Source organism: Glycine soja, chromosome 20 (genome assembly GCF_004193775.1).
Source record: "Glycine soja cultivar W05 chromosome 20, ASM419377v2, whole genome shotgun sequence".
Taxonomy (NCBI): Eukaryota; Viridiplantae; Streptophyta; class Magnoliopsida; order Fabales; family Fabaceae; genus Glycine; species Glycine soja.
The window spans coordinates 49,568,887-49,590,238 of record NC_041021.1 but is presented as its reverse complement, the minus strand read 5'-3'; the positions used below and the strand labels follow the sequence as shown (position 1 = coordinate 49,590,238).

Below are 21,352 nucleotides of genomic sequence, written 5' to 3'. Positions count from 1 at the left end.
CATTAATTTAAAACTTACACCCATATGGAAAATTCAAAAAAAAAATTGCACCTTTCCGGTAAAAAAGCCCTCCCTTCCTCTGTCCTCACCGCAGTAGCCGGTAGATCCTAGGCCCGCGTCTCCGTCGCCCTCCAAAAAGCAATTACAAATAATGTTTTTAATTTAGGCTTTTTGCCCCTGCCCACCTTGCAACTCACATTTAGATTGCAATCAAACTTCTTTATAAAATGTGGACTAAGAGGCCGAATTAAACCTGTTTAAAAATAAATAAGATTAAACATTGTGCAAAATTCTAATAAATGTATAGAAATTTGAAAAAAAATAAAATTAAACATGATTAAATGAGCCAAGCTAGACGTGCCTATCATTTTGTTTGTTTTTTATTTGTTACATGAGGAATCATCTCAACCCTAATTAGGGTTGTTTAGATGAGCTTATCAAGTCGGACTCAAATTACTAAATCAAATGACTAATTTTATATTATTATGTTCGGTAAAAAAAATAGCTTAAAAATTATTAAACTAACTTATTAAATAATAATTCGTTGATAAAACTACTTACGAAAGTATTTAATAAATATAGAATGACAAGTATATAAATGATTACATGATATTTTTATATAAATTTTAATTTATTTTATTGGTAGAAATATTTTGGAGTAATTATATTTTTTAGTTTTTAAATTAGTTTTAAACTGTTGAATTTTTATATTTGTACATCAATTATTTGAATTATATTTTTTAGTTTTCAAATATTATATTTTTTTTTTTGTATTATGCTCTCTATTATTATATCTTATAATATTTCCTACAGAACAAAGTTTAGAAAATAAATAAATTAGCATACACCTATCTAGATGCTATATATTTTCATTACTTTGATTAATGCGCTAGTTGAAATATCTTAAAATAATACAATAACTAATATAATGATTTCGTAACATATGTTTCTATGTCTCCCTACTTAATAGTGAGAGAAAAATTAATATTGATACATTACTCTATAATCATCATTGTGACTTGTTACGTGATAGTGGGTAATGAATTGTGTGAGTGTGAAATATTGTGTTTTACTTGAGATTTGTTGTTCTTAACACGTGATTAATGTAAATGTGTGGAATGTGATTTTGTGATTAAATCTTTGGTGATGTCATACAATGAGTGGTAAAATGATTCAAATTGTACTAAATTTAGCTTGTTATACTTATATTATATATAAGTGTTTTTTGTTTATTTTTATTTGTTTAGGAACGTGATAATTTACTTTTCGTGTGTTGTTTGTATTTGGATAGTGTGATGATCTCGAATCTTTGTATTCATGAGAATAGATGACTAACTGAATTACTTTAAGGAACCTTATGGTAGAAGATGTCGAGACACAATGGTCTTATAGGATGTGACATTGGACATGAGTTTCTGTTTTAACTCTAAACATGTCATTTTATTCTATTTTATTTTACTACTTAACTTGAGTTCTTTTGTAAACTTGAACAACCTTGTTTTAAGTCGAAAATCTTTTCATACCTTTAATTGATAAGTTTTTAATTTGGTGATTAACACAAATGTGAATCTTTTATTCATGTGAGTTCTTTTATTTTTATTGAATAAAATTATTTTATATAATTATGTATTTTCATGTTTTTTATTATATAAATATGTATATCGGATTAAATGATATCACATATGACAATATAAAAACCTTTTACATTAGTGTATAGACTATTCTCTGGTATAGTAAATTTGAAATACATATTTGTATACTTGCACCTGCAGTGTACAAACTGAGTCCGTTGCTGACAATATGACACCGATTGCTTCACATGTAGAAGGAAAAGTGATGATTAGATTAAGAGACAGAGAGTGAGATTTCTGTAAACCAAAAACTATTTCTCACCTAGGTAATCTTTTATGTCAAGGTTAGATATGCCAATCCTCTGAATAAGCAGAAGGGCACCTAGAGAAGTTGTGCAGAAGAAATTATATTGAGTCTTTATTCAGTTCCTTAACTTCATTCCACATAGATTGTGTAATTGACCATGAAAGCAACTCTTTATCATTGGTATTCAACAAAAGGTTCAGCTCTGAAATTAGAACAAAAAATAAAGGAGATCTTACCAACAGATATCAGACAGAATGAAACAACTGTTCCAACGACTCCAAAGAGCAGTATAGTTGTGAAATTCTTGAAGAACTGTTTCTTCTTGACTTGGAACTAACATGCCATTTGAAAATAAGATAATAAATAGACTAATTGATAGAGAAATAATAGACAGATAGAGAAAGATGATAAGTGATAAACATACATACTTACCCGGCATTGAAAGTGATTGGGGGAAGCAAGTAAAGAAAGAACAAGTCTTCACTGAATATTAAAATCTCAGCACTATGAAACTTGGTCACCAACAACACCACCATTCCAGAACACAGCCCCTGTAATGATTTAACCAAACCAAGCAAAATTTACGACAACGTAGAATTGTACGTGGAGACTAGAAGAATGAGTTGAGTCTATATACTGTACCAAAGCCATCGTGAGCATTCAGGTTAAGTACTTGTTGTTCTTTCTGAAAGTGGTGATGATCACTGAGGAAACAAACACATTGTTTTGGATTAGTTAGAGGACGAAAGGGAGAGTTATAAACAACTTGGTTAGCTTGGTTCTATACACCAACATAAATATTAAACACGTTTCAGAATTATGACAAGTCACAACGTGGAGGATGGCACCTATTGGCAGGTAACGTTGACTTGAGTGTGACAACAAACTGCAAGTCATATTTTTTTTTTCAGAATTATTTCTGAATAATGAGAGAAACCTAACCTTCATGCAGTAAATTGACTAGCTGTCTATATTTCCTTGCCACTCCTATATTACTACTTCTGATCCTTTATATATATAAAAAGAGGAACATCTTTTTTTTCTAATTATAACAAATATAATCTTGATCTCAAAACTAAGACACTTTTCTTAAAGCCAAAAAAAAGGCACTTTGCCAGCGAAACGGAATTTGGTAGTACGTACAAAGAGGCTCAAAATCAGTTATTCTAAATGCATTTTAAAAATATTATACCCAAACACAAATCATTTTTTTAAAATCAATTCCACCAAAATCTAAAATAAAAATGCACTCTGAGGTACTGCTATATGCATCTTATATTTTTATTTTCTTATTTAAATCTTTATAGTAATATGTATATATCAATACCAAGATATTTTTTTATTAGAAAGTGAGTTTGAGTGTAATTCAAATCTATTAGTAAGCTCAAAAAATGAGGATTATCCTATTTTTTAGGCTCTGATATCATACTAGGATTTGGATTAAAGTTTAACTCAACCTCAAAAGTTAATTCATAAAATTAAGATTTCTTCACTTGTATATTTTATCTTAACCTTATCTCAACACCTATTTTTTTCAATAATGTTTATATGAATTATAACTTTATGTCCATATTAACTCATGCACACTTTTAAAATAATGATTCTCTCTCAGTTTGATTAATGCAATTTATGCTAATTTTGTTGTGCATATTTTAAGCTTGTGTTGTGTATCTCTAAGTTCATGCCCGTATGATATCATATTTATGTTTTGGGTCGCATTTGTGCTTTCTAAATCTTGGTGCTGCATTTATGCTAAATAAGAGATAAGAGATTAGGCAACTTAAAAATAGTAAAATACTCGTTCATGCTGAGCAACCAACCAGTTCATTTAGAAAAAGTAGTCTAAGCCGAGTGTTCATTAATATTGTTTTTAGTCAGATTGGTTAATTATTCTTTACTGAGTATTATGTATGCATTTGATGTCCACTGATCTCTCCCCTCACTCGCAAAACTTCAGTACACTTTCATATGAAACGCTTGATATACATCATCAAATGAAAGAATTAGGAAGGTAAAGCTTATGGGTTATGATACAAAATTGGTAAGAGAAATAACTTATTACACTTCTCATTTGACGACCAATAAGTAAGAATAGAATCATACCTTAGTAACTCATAAAAATAGTAAATGCATTTTATCCAATTAAATGTCAATACTTAAATCAAAAATTCAGTAATCAGTAAAAGCAGTAGCCTCACAACATTCAACAGAATATTAATTTAATGTCCAATGCATTGTTAACTACTTTTCAACTTTGACAGGCAGCTGAGCACCCAATGAAATTGAATCGTGTGTCAAGATTACTGCAGTCTGCAATCATGCAGGGGACAAGTAGAGAACTGCTTCAAATCAAAATAATAAACCATTAATTTGGAAGCTAGAAAGAGTCGTACAGAAGCAGTTAAAAGTAGTACAAGAAGTCATTGTTCTAGCCATAGTTGTGATTTTCTGTATAATACTATAACAACCTCAGTTCTCAGCAGCTGGATTAAACATTACTTTACCCCAGGCTTCAGCTTCAAACACAAATTTAGACTATGAAACAGGGAAACGACTGGTCTTTAATACTCTATGAAGTTTATATAAAAATCTTGACTTAAAATAGAAGACAGAATTACACTACTTGTCTACATGAAAATATTAAAAACCATATCACTGAAGTGTTGAAATAATGAGTTGACATACCCAGCTAAAAAAATTCAGCACATGGCCACAGAAGTTTTAATGATATTGCAGCAGAACGAAGTTTTACACCATCACTGTCCCACTTGGACTGTGGTGCAGTTGCTCCAGCAATAAAAGCCTACAGAATATAAGGACCTGATGTCTTACTTTTCTGTAATTTATGTTGGTGAAAATATAAAAGTGATTGACGTGCAACAGCAAAGAATTACTCCTTCTAGTCTCAATTATAAGCAAAAAAAAAAAAAACTAACTAACTTCACAGTTCACACTAATTAAGAAAATTAGTTATCATCATTTAATTTTGTTAATCCCACTAACAAAATAAGTTTTCTTCCCAAACTATCTTTGATTGGAAGTTGATATCAAGAAAATGATCATTGTAAATAGAATCCCAATTAAATAAAGGACATCTTGGAGATGATCTCATTAAATATAGTAAAATTAGTTGGGACTTGCTGATATTTGAGACCAAAATATATGGATTTTTTGTTGCTTACATTTGAGACCGGAGGGAATAATGGGAATGTTCTCTATTGGCACTGGGTCAACTAGCAAAAGTTGATGACCAATGATACTCCTGCCATTGCATACCCAATCAAGTATATGTGGATGGGTTAGTTATATCATTAAAATGCTTGTAGTAACAAACCTTTCCACTGCTGATGCCTGTCATCAATGCTACGTGTTGGTTATCTCTACCAAATTCATAGAAATAGTAAGTCCTGAAATTATAAAAGTCAATAATGCATTGGAATTTGATGCAATAAAAAAAAAATCAATGGTATAGAGAGTAGACACATAAATAGGACTGGTTCCAGATGAAATAAAAATGGCTTAAAGGATTAAATCACACATCCAGAGTTTTCTTCACTAGCATTTTGAGTATCCAATCAAACAATGGGAGAAAGGGTATCAATGCTGTATATTTATAGCCTTCTGTTCTATGATAATCCTTTTTTTTTTAAATAACAATATAGAACTAAAAAAGAACTAATTCATGTATTTTATCCTAAATAAGGAGGGAGCCTTTGGTGTATATAGTTCCAGTAAGTTGAAAATGAACTTACGTAAAACCCTCATCTTCCTTTATTTTTATTGATCTTGCAGAATAAATTTTTGAGCCTCCTGCATTCACATCATGAGCAAAATGAAATACTAAAACCAAGAACTGAGTAAACAGAAAGAGTGACGAAGCACATCATATCATTCAAATAACTAAATGTTAGGATATAACAATCTGTAACATAAAGATAAACTTAGAACAAAGTCAACTTCTTTCTGAACCTACAAAAACATGTATACGTTTTAAAAAATTGTACCTGGAACAAAAATTTTTGCTGCTTCCTTCAGAGAACCTAAATCAGTTATATTCTGAGCCTGTTCCAATCAGTGACGAATATGTAAGTTCCTTGAGGAATTCACATCAATAATAAAAAATAGGAGTAGATCTAATCTCAGTTAACAGTGACTTGTCATAACACAGGCACAAAAGCCTGATGGCTGATATACTGTACTGTACATTAGTGCATGTGTTCTCTTAGGACAAAGACATTAATGAGAGCTTCTGATAGTTGAAATCATGTCGAAGTAAAGTGATAATAAATTACAAGGATTAGATCAGTTTCTCCATCCTTTATGAAACTATTATCAGTAGCAAAAAGTTCCTAATTTTAGTCCTAGTTCATAAAAAGGAAAAACTTGCAATAAGAAAGAGTCTAATGCTAACTCAGCATTGAACTAGAAAGGAACCAAATGGCAAAAGGCAAACAAGGGTTTCTGATGTACAGATAGCAAAATGCCTTGCTTGTCTGTTACTAATTACTCAACCATTGTGAAAATTTTATGCCGTGTGTGTATGTGTATAATAAAATGTCATTGACTGTCCAATTACCTGTAAGAAGGTGATTTTAAGTTGATTGGCTGGCCGAGTAACAACACTTAGAATCTCTGATCTGTTTCAATCACAGACAAGATGATCATGTTTCCTTCTAAAAATACACCAGTGCAAAGAAAATAGGGAGTTGGGAGTTTGATATAAAAAATACCCATCGGAAGATGCAAACCGTGCTGAAAAAGTCTGTCTTTGCCTTGTCCCCATAAAGAGACTGTCCAGCATCGAAATCCTGCAAGCAAATGGAAGCCTAGCTCATTCAACTGAAAATTTCATAATGTTTCAATGCTTTGTTGTTAAGATGCAGGTTCTGGAAAATTAATATTACAGTGGTGCATCGTGCATTATAGACACCTTATTTAACTAATAAGTCTATCTTATTGAACTGTCTTCAACCAAAAAAGGTGACTTAATTAACTATTACATCAAACTTCAACTAACCGAAACTGGATTCAGCTGAGTTACACAAACCTGTCATTAGTAAAAGTTATAGGCAACTTAAAGTTTCTATTAACACATTTTGCAATCATTTTCCAATTGTAATTTTCTAAATTACAATTTACCAAGTTCAACAATAAAAAAAATGACTAATAAAGAATTAATCTACTTTTGAGTCATTTAGGAAATTACAATTAAAAATTGAGAGAGAAAAGTAGTTAAGTGCACCTCAGGTTCCATGATATCCTTAAACTCTGGTGGGACTCGAATGGCAAACCCATCACCGTAGAACTGAAACCAAGATGTCGTGTTTTCAAAGCTAGAAAGAAGCGATTTGGACGGCGACGACTCTTGAGGTGAAGATTGCGCAACTGAGACTTGAGGAGTTAGGCCAATGCCAATGCAGACGAGAGGAGTTTGAAGGATGAGGTTCCGTTTGGCCCCACAAATTATGGGTTTTGAGCTGAAAGGGAAGCGAGGTTTGGTGTTGTTGGTGATGCTGATGAGATTGGAGAAAAGAACGGCCATGAAAGAAAGTGCATGGAGACAGTTATCATCAGTTTCAGCTAAAATAAATTGCTTTTGAAATTTTCTCAATTCAGGGGCACTTAAAGTCACTGTAATAAGTAAATTTTATTTATTTCTTTTTAGGAATTCTTGTATCTTCCATCATTTCCATGAGGCACAATTATACACCTGAATCCACTAGCGTGAGATTGTCAAGTTTAATTAGAGATCTCCACCAAAAACATACTAATGTTCAACACTTCACAAAACTTTAATTGATTTTATCCAATTCAAATGAGATTGTCCCATCTAAAGAAAAAAAAAATATTATAAAAGAATTATTGTATATGACAAAATATTTTTTCTTTTGAGTATTTATCAAAATACATTTTAGATTCTAATTTGAGAGAGATTCTAGTTAAACTAAAACAACTATATATGGGTTGATCTATGTAATATGTGATAATAAGTTTTATTCATGAATCATGCAAAATAATATATCAAAAGTTTAGCATAGATTTATTTATATTTATCTATCTACAAACGCAGGCTCACTAGGGGGAAAATAGAAAGAAAAATGGAAAATTTATAGTTGTGGACCAAAAGATCCACATGGCTAATAGACGTTATCCGCTTTCAGACACAGCCAACCAATCCAGACCACCCGAAATCCGAACCAAATCATAGGACAAGGAATGATGTGGAAGAGAAGAAGCACTCTTCTGCACTTGAAGTTGAATCCTTGCTGATCCCCATCATGGGAACTATTTTTCCTCCTCACTCTCTCTCTCCACTCCTCAACATCAAACCTTCACCCTCAAGAATTCTCTTGGCTCCCTCTCCGCAACCCAAGTCAAATTCTCTCTTTTGCTCGAAACCCATTGTTTCTAGTCTCAGAAAGAACCAAACTTTATCTCCTAAACCTTCATCAGGCACAAGCTGGTTGGCTCATGCTCAACAAGGCCTAGCAGCTTTGGCTATCTCCTTGGCACTCAACTTTAGCCCAGTTTTGTTCAATGGCAATGCACTGGCATCTGAGTTTGATGTACTTAACGAGGGTCCACCCAAAGATTCTTATGTGTTTGATGATGCAGGAGTGCTTAGTAGGGTAACCAGGTCCGATTTGAAGCAGTTGTTGTCTGATTTGGAATCAAGGAAGAACTTCCGGATCAATTTTATAACTGTTCGAAAGCTCACGGTTAGTTACACAACTATGTGCTTAAATAATGAATTATGAAACTTTCTTTCATATGTTTCCACATGATGTGCTGTGAAGAAGCATTGAGCTTGTTGTGCAAACTTGTTCATGTTCTCTGCCATGCAACTAAAGTGAAGCATGAAAGGACCAAACAAAATGCTAAATGCTAAATGAAATGTTTTGATAGTATAATGTGGTTGAATGCAGAGCAAAGCTGATGCATTTGAGTATGCTGACCAAGTCTTGGAGCGTTGGTACCCTTCTGTAGAAGAAGGGAACAAGAAGGGTATTGTGGTGCTTGTCACGAGTCAGAAAGAAGGAGCAGTCACTGGTGGCCCGGCTTTTGTTGAAGCTGTGGGGGAAAAGATCCTTGATGCTACCGTCTCAGAGAACCTTCCTGGTACTTGCAAGTTTGTATTATTTACAAGAGTTTAATTGTCATAGTACAAAGATTTCTATAATATACTATAGGATTAGGAATCTACGACTTTTAAAGTAATTAGGCTTAATTACTAATTTGATTCTTATACATGCAAATATTTACATTTTAGTCTCTTCACTAGAAGCTACTTGTTTTAGTCCTACACCTAAGACATGCTCCCTCTAGCCTCATATATAAACAAAAATAATTAATTTCACACTAATTAAGAAAGTTAGTTGACATGATTTAATTTTCTTAATCTTAAGTAAAAAATAAAGTTATTTCTATAATGTTCTTCATTGAAACTTACTATCATGAATAAAAAAGAGTCATTGAAAATAGAATTAGAATTAAATGAAAAGTATTTTAAAAATGATAACATTAAATATGACAAAATTAGTTAGATTTACTTATATTTAAGTTCAACATATAAGATTACTCTTTTGCTTATATATGAGTCTGGAGGGAGTACTTGTTTTAGTCCCTATGCATATACTTTTTAATCCATTTTAGTACATACTATTTTGGATAGGAACTAAAAGAGATTAAAAAGTGTATGTGTAGATATTAAAACAAGTAATTTCTAGGTGTAAAACATAAAAATTATCCAGGTATAGAGATCAAAAGTCATGTGCCATGACAATTTTACAATATATCATGACAGTATATGATTGAACGAAAATATAAAAACCTTTATATTGTGAATGTTTTCTAATTAATTTCTATTTATAAAACTTGTTGATCTTCTGAAGCTTTACTCAGTAAGGAACAGCTATAATCATTTTTACTTTTTGAAGGGGTACAAAACTACCTATGTCTGGTTTATATATGCAGTATTGGCTACGGATGAGAAGTACAATGAAGCTATTTTTAGCACTGCTAAACGGCTAGCTGCTGCCATTGATGGGCTTCCAGATCCTGGTGGGCCAACAGTTAAAGACAACAAACGTGAGTCTAATTTCAAAACCAAGGAAGAGACAGAAGAGAAGCGTGGACAATTCACTCTTGTAGTTGGAGGTTTGTTGGTCATTGCATTCGTTGTTCCTATGGCACAGTACTATGCCTATGTATCCAAAAAATAAGATAATATTACTAGATCTCTTTTTCAAATTTTCACTGTTCAAATTCAGATGTATAATGTACAGTTGTAACCATGCTCATGTCACAATTGAGTTTGCGAAAGCTGAAGAATAAGATGGCAGTTTTTGCTTGTAAATGCTATTCTGAAGTATATATGCATTTGACCATTTTTATATGCTGGTTGGCGATCTTAAGTCAGGTAGAACGAGTTATAGTTCCCTGCTCCTCTTTCAGTTTCCTGTTGAGTGTACTTTTTTTCTTCAATAAATCTAATATAGAACTGGGGTTCCTAATTCCTAGCTTTGTACATTGCATTAATGTATATACTTTAATGCCGCCTCATAATATTATGAACTTACAGGACTTGGGAGATTCCTTAATTTTAACCAAACACTTTCAATTTTTAGTTTAAATACTTTTATGATAAGTCCAAGTAAGCTCCATAGAAACTCTTTCACTGACTATGTCACAAAGTGAGTTGAATCAGTCTTAAATCATATATGTTTGTAAGACCTTAACTGTCAATCAAGGTTACAATCAGCTGGTAGTTTCACTAACCAGCACAGAAAGAATAAAACTATTATAACAGTAAACGGATAGGGATTTAGAACTTGAGCTAGAGAAGGAAGGGCAATTTGCCTCCCAAAAGAGTGTTGGAGTAGTTTCCTGTGAGAATTTGTGATGCCACATATTGATTTGCAGCCTCAATGTAATGAGTCCCGTCCCAGATTACATACACACTGCTGTCATTGCAACCTTTTGCTGTTATTGTGGTTCCATCCAAGATCTTTGCTAGCCCGCATGAAGCTTGACTGTCAAAGTTCAATGTTTGCCCCAACAAATACTTATGTGTTACAAAAGAAACTATGCCAGGTTTATCCTGATTCCTATATTGACCACTGACTTGGACACACTTCTAGCATTTTAAGGATTGTAAACAAGTGCTGCAATCACAATGATTACAGGGTAAAAAGAGGAAGGAGACTCGGGAGAAAACAAAGCTCAAAAGAAGAAGAAAATGAATTCCCATGGAGTGTTATGTAGTGTATGTGCAAGTCGTTCTTTTATATTCTTCCATTGTCAAATCATGTCACAGTGATGAGTAATTAAAAGACTATAGTAAGAAGTATGAGTAAAACAGAAGTTGCTGCTGCATGGGGCACATCACACGATGCCAAGGCCATATCACAATATGATATGAGGAATTTAAAATCTATAAAAATAAACATCAAAATCTCTAGGAAACAATCATCATCCAAAACTATATAGCAAAATCAAGAGTAAAATGGAATTAAGATGAGGCAACAATAAATGTTTTAAGTTACTCTCACCATATTTAGAATAGTTTGCAATGAGGTTTGATTTTATGGTAAAAACATCAACGTGTAACATTTGCATCTGGATACTGGCCCTTAAATTTACTACGAAAAGCTTGAAGCTGTGTATTTGGCCGCTTTATTGGGTGAACTAACACATCCTAGTTCATCAAGCTTTGAAGGATTAGTGCCAAATTTGGCAACAACCTGAGGCAAGCATCCGAGTGGACCCGTGTTATGTATCCAGAAATTCCTAGCCCCGCTGTCATACAGTTTCTAGCACACAAATCAGAGAGTGAATGCTAATCTCAGTAGAACTATTTTATACTTTGGAAGTAAAGAAACTTTTAGGAAATAATTTGAATAAAAATGCACTAATTCATATTTTATTAGACACAATGAAACCAACCTTTATTCCAGTTTCAAATTCCAATAGATTGTTGGAATTGAGGCAAGTATTTGGTCCAATGTTTTTGAATAAAATGCACCATCAAGATCGTTCTGGCCTATGTCAAACATGTATAATCCCTTCTCAAAATAGTCTTCAGTTGGGACGTACTGATCAAATTTCTTTCCTGAAACTTTATTGTGATAATTTTCCTTTAAATGAATGAATGTCATAAACAGCAAACTAGATTTTGAAACCAAAGTAATGAGAAGACACTTGATTTATTTGTCATATACCTTGAAGAAATTGAAGAGACTGAGCTCTGAATCTCAGAAACTGAAATACCTGAACCTCAAATCCAAACGAGCTGATGGATGTGGCAGTGGCTGGAAGGATAGTTGAACCTGCTGCTGCAAAGTTGCATCCATGCTGAAAATTTGGCAAACCCACTGAATCCATGTAGGCATTTAAGAATGGAAATTTCATCGAATCCACTGCAATGATCAACCAAAAACACATGGAACTATCATGTCAATGCAAATGATACATGTGGTGGTGGTGGACATGGCTTCATGTTCATCATAGCATGGATGATTTTCAAGCCTTCTAGAGTTTCCTCTTGTTCCAAAACACTTGTTACATATGCTTATGGCTTAGGTACCTCACATATGTAACATTAGATGGTTTGTCTGGCAAGTCATATACTTATTATGGAAGTGAACCATTGATATATTATATCAATAATTAACTTAATTCGATGTATAATCTTAAAATAATCAGTGAGGAGCATTGCCAGTAACATGCCCTCTCAAAGTTACATTATGGACCAACCGATTATGGATCGTCCGAACAAGCGCCCCCGTCTTTTTGGCTTTGACACTTGAGGGGCTTAGGACCGTCCGATTGAAGAGGGGTACGCTTATGATCCTTGGGCCCAATATAGTGGAATCTAGAAAGCACAGTAAAAAAAAATAGGGTGTGATTCCCCTTGGTCACATCAGATCATGCATAGAAGAGCTTACTAAAATTTCTTGAGTTCCTAACTGGCCTTAGGACTTTCTTGTACATTAACGCATTAGATGTAAGGTCCTAAATTTTAGAGAAGGAATATTAAAAGGTGAAATAAATGTGAGCATTAAGACTAATCAAGATTATTGAAATAAGTATAAGACAAATTCATGAAAGATTAGAAACTTACTTAGGAAGTCAACTATGACCCAGATGGGGTTTCGAAGTAATTTTGTCCATAAGGCGGGACAACTAGAAATCCCATTCCTGCAGCCAGTTCACCTGTGTCTGAGTTTGAATCACCAAAGTTGAAAACTGCTGGGTAACCAAAGTCAACTGAATTTGCCACAGCCAAGCATATACAAAATGTGACAACTTGAAAAGCAACAACATTCTTAGAATCCATGGCAACTCTCACTTTATTTGTGCCAAACACCTATAACATAGGTAGACGAATACCGATTATAGCTAGCTTTATGCATGCATTGCATTGCACACCCAGAATCGGTTGCTTCAAAGTAAAGTCCCGATAACAAAGGAAAAGCTTGCTTATGATAGTAAGAAAGCAACTGAATCCAAAAGGAAACCGTTCCTTTTGCTTTGCATTGCCATGTTACTATCCTTATACCGTTCAAGAAAACCAGACTTAGGTATTGCACTGTTGAAAGACTATTGCATAAGTTTAAGACTTAAGAGATGGTTTGTCTTGCATTTGGATGCGTGTAATTTGTCTTAACTAGCATCTCCACGAGACAATATTGCTTCAACACTATGGATTCCGTGAGCCTTTACACTTAGCAATCACAACTGTGTCCATGCAATCCAATGAGAGTGAAAAGACAGATGCATTAGCATTAACAAAGTCCACATTTCTCGGTTTGTGTTATATGCTGTGATGTGTGAACATATTGATCCTTTTATTTAATTATTTCTTGTTTGGGCTACCCATGAGCTAATGTGCCAAACCAGCAGCAAAATTAGATTCGTGAATTATTTAACAGATTCTTTTGAAGAAAAAACAAAGTCTTGTGCCAATATTAAAAGATACAAATTAATTTTATCAAAATGACTTTATGATGATGATGATTTTGAACAATTAATAAACGGACTGGACCTCACGTGAAGGAGTATACCCCCCTTTTTTTCTAAGTACACCCCCAATCCCCCTTTTTACATCTTAATTATCCATTATACCCTTTTTACTTAAAGGAGTACACCCCTTAGAACCCATTTAAAGAACAAAAATAATATTTTAAATAGGATTTAAAGAACACTAATGATAAGATGAAAATAAGACTAACAAATATAAAGATGTAAGATAAGCATTTACAACTTCAACAATCTTAAATTTATTATTACAAGAAATGTCTTTCTAGAATATCATATACCTATTCTGAAAATGTATTTCTAGAACTAGTTCCAAAAATATATTTCCAGAATAGATATATAATATTCTAGAAAGGAACTTCCGGAAAGGAAAATGGGTTCTCAGGGTATAATCCTGCAAGTAAAAAGGGTATAATGGATAATTAAGATGTAAAAAAGGGAGATTTGGGTGTACTTAGCGAAGCAGGAGTGTAAATAGTAAGTGCCAATGTCCAACCACAGCCCAGGCCTAAAATACTCAAATTGGAGCCTCCTGGACAGGCCCAACCTGAGGATAAATGGGTATACTATTCTATTGGCCCACTCGAATTCATTCTGAGTAAATTCTAGTTTTCTACTATTTTTTTTAATCAAGTTAAAGGCTTAAACCCTTGAAAAACCAGAGAGACCTGTGTTGTGGTTCAATCTAGCATAGATCGATCGATCATTCATCTGTGAATAAAAAGGTGTAACTGTGACTGTAATGTTTCTGAATCGAAGCTGAAAATGATGACGCCGTTCAAACGCTTACACTTAGTTCGGACACTCTATCGTTCATCTCAGATTGGAGAATCTTCGTCGTATCTGTGAGTAACACTACTTTCCATGCTTTCTGAGAAAAATACATCTTCTTCATGAAAGCCAAACGGTTGTTTTCAGCTTGAAATGAATGTCATTATGCAGTTTTTTCTATGATTTCGGTGTGTTTGAATTTTCAGGCTCGGCAGCTGCAAGAGTTATTCCTCTGCTCTATCAAACGGTAATAATCTCTTTTAACATTTTGTTGTTGTTTCGTTTGGGTGCGAAAGGGATTTTATAAGAGAGATTTATGCGTATGATTCAGAATTGGTTTTTGAGCTTCAATTTGTTGACAGTACGAGTTTTTTTTTTGCTTGATCAGGTTCTGAGGGTAATTTCAGGAGCTTCCATTCCCATTTGTTAAAGGGCCAAGATGGTTTTCCCTTTGCTGGTGTAAAATCTTTGACGCTTCGATCTACAATGGTAAATATTCTTGAACGTGTTATCTTATCAAGACAGTGATTTTTGGGATTTGAGTTCCTAAATTTCTTGTGTCTTTTTCTATGTGTTTCTTTTCTAACATTTCTTAGGCTGCTGAGTTGTCCATTTTCATGAACAATAGGAGGATGTTAAGTACTCAAGTCAAAGCCTCAGCACAAGCGCGACAAGTGGTAATTCTCTCTTAAGTGTCTTCTTCGTTTTTATGACACTCAAGCATTTTCTGCTATTCTTCATGGTATATGATATATACTAGCATTGTCCAATGTATACTTATTGTATTGGATTTATAAAATTTACTTGATGAGTTTTGTTGTATGAAGTAAAGTACCTGTTTCCTTTATCTTTCAGGTATAGTCTTTAGTTATGGAGCTTCTGATGTTCTGGTGTTTTTAATTGAATTGTTATTGTCTCTCTCATTTATTCCCTTCTTTTATGCTGGGCTATATAGCCATTTATTTGACTATTTGAATTGAATTACTGGATTTATTATCTCATGTTTCCTTTCTATGAAAAAAAATACCAATTGATGTAAAGGGATTCTTCAAAAAACTGTTTTTTCTACTCTTCGATGGGATGATGAGTGGAACCTAAGACATGCAGTTTATGGCTATAGCTAAGGCATTAAAAAGATTTTGATCATTTGTAAATTCAGAATATTTTTGCAACATTCAAAGCAAATTAGCATTTCAATTGGCAGACCACATGAGAACCGTCCATCATTAACAACTTGGATATGCTAGATATAAGAACATGCACCTAGTTTGTGTGTTGTTCTCTAAAACAGTCACCTAGAGAGTTGATGATTAGATGGATTTCAGGTTACCCTCTTATTTGAATTTGCATTTATCTACTTAACAAAATCTGTCATTATAGTACTCTTAAAAGGATAATGTAACCAAATTTGATCTATGATGACAGTCTGTGGTCATTTAGAGATTGTTCCATTTCTGTTTTCAGTTTTAAAGATAAAAGAACAACAAAAAATTGAGCATTAATTTAGCTAGTTTTAAAAAATTGATCTTAAACAAATTTCAAAACAGTTTTAAAAATTGAAAACAGAAACAGATATCAAACAAGGCATTATTTTGCAGATCAGATAATAACTTTGATGCTTTGCTGACATATCATTGATGCAGGGACAACAAATATCCCTATCAAGTCCTGGATTTATCTATGAACCTTATGAACCTCGTGATAAAATCCCATTTTGGAAGAGGTTAGATCTCTGGTTTTAAATCTCCATGGTTTATACATGGCTTTTTATCACTAGCATACTCTCTAAAATTTGCATAGCTATTTATGGGTTTGTTTTAACATTTAGAATTTTGGGTAAAATATGTCTTTGGTCCCTCTAAAAATATCGAAGTTTGGTTTCAGTCCCTCTAAATTTTTTTGTCTATTTTTCGTCCTTCTAATTTTGAAATTCACCACTTTTGTTCCTCAAGCACTATCTAAACCACTTTTCATCCCTCTATTAAGCTCTATCTAAACCACTTTGAAGACCAAAAGGTTGTGCGTTTCAAAATTAGAGGGACAAAAAACGGACAAATTTTTTTAGAGGATCCAAAACTGAATTTCAAAATTTTTGCAGGGACCAAAACATATTTAACCAAGAATTTGTTACACCTTTTTCTATGTATTTTGTTTCACCAATTTGATGTGCCTTCAACCTGTGTATAGCATTATATTTCCTTATAAACTATTATAATTATGTATCATGATCTTATGTATAATTTCTCTGATGTATCAGATGGTTCACTAGAAGTGGTTTGAGAAGAACAAAAAATGACATCATTCTTGAGGTGATGATGTATATAACTTATTTTAAGTTTGGTTTGCACTATTCCCCCGGATTTAGAGAATAGGGCCTAACTATAATGTAATAATTTTTGTTGATCGAAATTGTTCTTTTCCATTCTTTTCTTTTACCCCAATCTTGGAGAATTACAGCAGATTGTTGCTTTCTTTTAAGGAGGAATTCCTTTCCTCTTTTTGATGTCCATTCTCTCCTAAATATCTCTTTTATGAGAGATTAGGAAAGGAAAAAAAAAAAAAAATCACACTGAAAGTACTGAACCTGGACCATTTTATTTTAATGGATGCTATCAATAACCTTAATCAAGCTTTGTTTTTTGCTCTGTTGCAGCTCAAAAGTGCCTATGCTATTGCAAAGTTAAGAAAAACGGGATATTCAAAAAATCAGTTCTACAATGAGGCTGCCAATATGTACAAGGAGGTTTGTACCTGTTGTATTCTGTAATCTGTAGCCTTTACTAAGATTTTTTTAAAAAAAAATTCATAGTGACAACATCAAACAACAACCAACCAACGAAGTATTTTCCCACTAAGTGGTATCAGCTAAATAAATCAAACTACACTATTTTTTTTTCTGTCTTACGACTCCTTCTTCCATTTGATAATGATCTTTTATCAATTGCCTCTTATTAGTTTAAGCTACACAGTACTACTGTAGAACTAAAAGGAATTATGAAGAGGAAAAAATAGTGCATTAATTACACTTTTGGTCCCTCTAGCTTCAAACAAGTTCTATTTTGGTCCCCCTAGTTCCAACTTCAATAGTATTACTCTCATATTTTTCAAAATGCAAATTGATATAAATAAATTCAGTCTTCCATGTGCCCCATTATTTCTATGTCAGCAAAGATAGTGTCACATTTGCAAAACTAGCTGGCATGCCAACATCTTTGCTTCTGGGGCTCATGTTTGCTGGTGTTGCACTATCTCTACTGACAATGGTGATGATGTGGATCAGTTCCAAATCAACAAGAGTGTCATATGACATGGGTCTACTTTACATCAATTTGTTGAAAACTAGAGGGATCAATTTTTAATTAATTTAATTTGATACAAGTGATGAAAATTAGTAAAAATAATTAATGATGAATACTTTGCTCAGAACATTCAGTCTTTATATAAACTTGAAATCTCTTTTGGTTGTTGAGTTACTATTGTGATGATTTCAAATTCTTACGTACTTGATTTTCTCATTTGTCATCCATCAGTGTAATTGAACAGATTATCTGCCTGGTAAAGAATATATCTAAATGGCATTTGATGCCTTTCTTAAGAAACAAATTTACTTCATCTATTTTGTGTCTCTGCACCTCTGCCACACCTTGTGAATACCGGGATTCAATGCATGCAGTTTCTTTGACAGAATGTAGATGCATGATTGTTATAATTTAATAGATTAGGAGAGTGCATTGTGAAAGAAATTGAAGGGAGGCCGTTTTGTAGTGATATTGTCACTTTACATAGTGTTCGGGGGAATCAATTTAAAGAAATGCCTTGAAGAAATTAAGGGCAGAACAGAAGACATTGATGTCTGACCTTTTGATGTGTTTCGAATTTTCACCTGCAACGACCATTTATCTTCACTATTTCCTGGCAGTTTCTTTATTTTGCATTGTAGTATGTGTTTTGTTCTGTTTTGAATTTCTTCTCCTTGATTTCAGTGGGGATGTCTTTTTTGCCCCAATGCTGATGTTTCCTTTTTCTTTTTCTCAGATAAACACTCTAATAGCTAAAGGTGACAAAAGAACATTAAGGAAAGCAGTTACTGAGAATATGTTTTCTGTATGCTTCAGTTCCTTTACGTGATTTTATTAGTGAATCTGAGCTCTGATACAGTTTTGTACAGTTTTTGCATCAATAATTTCTAAAGAGAATGTAGTTTAATTTATGAGATCTTGTGTTTCATTTTCTTGTCCAAGGCACTTAAGAATGAAATTAAACAAAGAGAAACTGCATGGAGCAGGGTATATTGGGAAATGGTTGAGCCTGTTGTTAAGATTCGGACTTTGCGTGCACGTCTGGTTAGTATTCTTCTGCACTGTGTTTATACTTTGGTCAAGATATGATGTGACAACTCAAAATGTAGCACAAATATGAAATAAGAGAAAGAACATCTGCCTTTACTGGCATTTGGGTCACATCAAAGAGCTGACATGTCAACTTGCTAACATTGAGGCATCACTGATCAAAATCTGGTCAAGCAATATTAGACAGGGTTTTGTTTATGTAATGGGTGATACAAATAGAACAAACTAGATGTTCTCCTAATATCTAGAATACCATTCATCTCTGGTGTCTAGATATAAGGACTGTATATCCCTTTTGTATTGGTACCTCTGGTACTGTTTCAATTTTATATATATATATATATAATACATTTATTTTGCTGATCAAAAAAAAAAAAACTGATCAAAATCTGGTCCCATTGGATCAAGTAGGAATAATATTTGCTTTGGTAGGATGTATTGTTGGAGGTGTTCTGACCATTTTACAAGTGAAAATTTTGAAGTTAATTTCTTTTTGGTTGTTGGTATCTTTGTAAAGTTTCTCTGGACATCTCCCTGGAGTTACCGGTTATGTCTTGTAGGCACCATGAACAAAAGCTTAATTTTGAAGCTTTTTCATAGTTTCTGCTGCATAGACCTTTTCTGGGATTAAATATTTAAACAATTTCATTGTATATAATTGATATTTTTTTGCTTGAAGTATTAATTGACCAGGTCCTGTAGCAGCTAATATATGATGCTGAATTGTACTATCACTCTTTTGCACTCACGTGTGCACATATTTTGAAATCAGTAATTTGCTTATCAATATAATGATTTTTGTGCTGATTTTCTTTTCAATTACAGATTGGAGTTGATCGGAAAGACCTAAATAAAACATTTATTCAACTTACACTAGAGATTTTGGCTAAACAGGTTTGCTTAACATTAAAATTAGTCCAATCCCAGAAAACTTATGCCATGGTTTCATGAGTAAAAGGAATTTCAAAATCTCAGAACAGTGAATTAATGTTATATTAATTGCAGAAATTTGAAGCATATGACTCAAAAGGTTCTGTGGTAGCTGGAGATAAAAGCAAGGAGGTAATGATAGTTGGGGCTTTTTTTTATTGCTTTCAACAACAGCTTTTGTCTTTTAAAATGTGTCTCTTAACACATTTGAAAGTGTTTGTCCCATTAAAATATTTCAGTTTTCCAACAGTTTGTCTCCAGGGCACATAAGCAAGAGTATTGAAGAAAACAGAAGAGGATGAGAAAACATCTCCTAACTATTTCTGCTTTTTTTAGAACACTTATTTTGGAAACAATTTTCATAGCTTAATAGTATTTGGATGAAAAATTAATTGCTGACTAGTGCGGGGAACCATTTTAGATAACAGTTTATAAAACAAAAAAAGTGATAAGAGAATCAAATAGGCTCTTAATTTCTGTTTCCATTCCATTCTTGTGGAATTCCTGGATATTCATTTCCTTTTTCTTTCTGCCAATTTTTCAAAATGCATTAAACCATCAACGAAAAGATAGTCACTTCTTTCTTCGTTGGCTTTTATTTTCTTGCTCATTGATAGAGGGAAACAGTTTGGAATCAATTTTCTGTGGCATGAATTATATAGTAGGCCACTCATTCGTTTTCTATGAAATGACAAGCTGCTTTAGCCGAGGGAACTTCATACTGTTTTAAGCATGCATCCTTTTGACCTCCAAAATCAATTGTTTACTCAAGTTCAGTGCATTGCTCTTTATTTTGGATAAATGTCTTCTTCCTTATGCCCAGATTGCCAGTTTCCTATGATTTCCAGGTTCTTGTCCGTGATATATGGGTATTTGAGAAGTCTATGTTTCATGCTGGTGCAACCTGGCGTCTGTGTGGACGGATATCACCAAAAGCATCACAGTTATCTCCTTGAAAAAAGAGACCAAAGTTTATGGTTGTTTTTTTTTATTAGCCAAAGTTTATGATTGTTAGATGTTCCGATGTTGTTGAGCTGAAATCTTACATTTGTTTGTCACTGGAGCCTTGTCCTCTGAATAAAATCAAATATAGGTGTAAACCTATGCAAATTTTGTTGTTCGAATGAAACTCATTTGGAGAGGGTTTTTTTTTTCCTTCCGTCGTTCTCATTAGTTTCTTTCTTGCTGGCAAACTGGAAAATAATGTATCGATCAATGGAAACCATGCAGGAAAGGAATTCTCCAACATAAAATATTAATAAAATAGTAACCGTGGAAGAATGGGCAAAGTGATTCTATTCTCCAACCCTGCTAATAATTTGGAAAGAGACACTAAAACAAGCCTATAAATCTTTGTATTTGTGTTAGTCCTGATTAATTGTATC

The 21,352-nt window shown here is 33.2% G+C and overlaps 2 protein-coding genes, 1 long non-coding RNA gene and 2 pseudogenes across 4 annotated transcripts; 2 read left to right on the top strand and 3 right to left on the bottom strand.

Moving 5' to 3' along the window:
• Positions 1 to 1,721: 1,721 nt before the first annotated feature.
• LOC114402558 lies at positions 1,722 to 2,670 on the bottom strand. The gene is made up of 4 exons (XR_003664463.1): positions 2,521 to 2,670; positions 2,311 to 2,429; positions 2,115 to 2,211; positions 1,722 to 1,953 (listed from the first exon to the last, which is right to left on the bottom strand). It is a non-coding gene; the product is annotated as an uncharacterized LOC114402558 (long non-coding RNA).
• Positions 2,671 to 3,964: 1,294 nt separating this feature from the next.
• LOC114403400 lies at positions 3,965 to 7,662 on the bottom strand (annotated as a pseudogene).
• Positions 7,663 to 8,047: 385 nt separating this feature from the next.
• On the top strand, positions 8,048 to 10,273 carry LOC114403399 (UPF0603 protein At1g54780, chloroplastic-like). Its single transcript, XM_028366341.1, has 3 exons — positions 8,048 to 8,597; positions 8,805 to 8,997; positions 9,853 to 10,273. Exons 1-3 carry the CDS (start codon positions 8,157 to 8,159, stop codon positions 10,098 to 10,100), a joined length of 882 nt encoding a protein of 293 aa, XP_028222142.1. The 5' UTR covers positions 8,048 to 8,156; the 3' UTR covers positions 10,101 to 10,273.
• Positions 10,274 to 10,531: 258 nt separating this feature from the next.
• Positions 10,532 to 13,636, bottom strand: LOC114402201 (annotated as a pseudogene).
• A 904-nt stretch (positions 13,637 to 14,540) lies between these two features.
• Positions 14,541 to 21,122, top strand: LOC114403171. Of its 2 annotated transcripts, none has more exons than XM_028365959.1 (12): positions 14,541 to 14,762; positions 14,895 to 14,935; positions 15,077 to 15,177; positions 15,285 to 15,365; positions 16,332 to 16,411; positions 16,946 to 16,997; positions 17,342 to 17,431; positions 18,724 to 18,792; positions 18,930 to 19,031; positions 19,863 to 19,931; positions 20,043 to 20,099; positions 20,799 to 21,122. In XM_028365959.1, exons 1-12 carry the CDS (start codon positions 14,683 to 14,685, stop codon positions 20,973 to 20,975), a joined length of 999 nt encoding a protein of 332 aa, XP_028221760.1. In that variant the 5' UTR covers positions 14,541 to 14,682; the 3' UTR covers positions 20,976 to 21,122. The 2 variants fall into 2 exon arrangements, with proteins under 2 accessions (XP_028221760.1, XP_028221761.1); XM_028365960.1 differs by having other exon boundaries at positions 14,543 to 14,762; positions 20,816 to 21,122.
• The last annotated feature ends 230 nt before the right edge of the window (positions 21,123 to 21,352 follow it).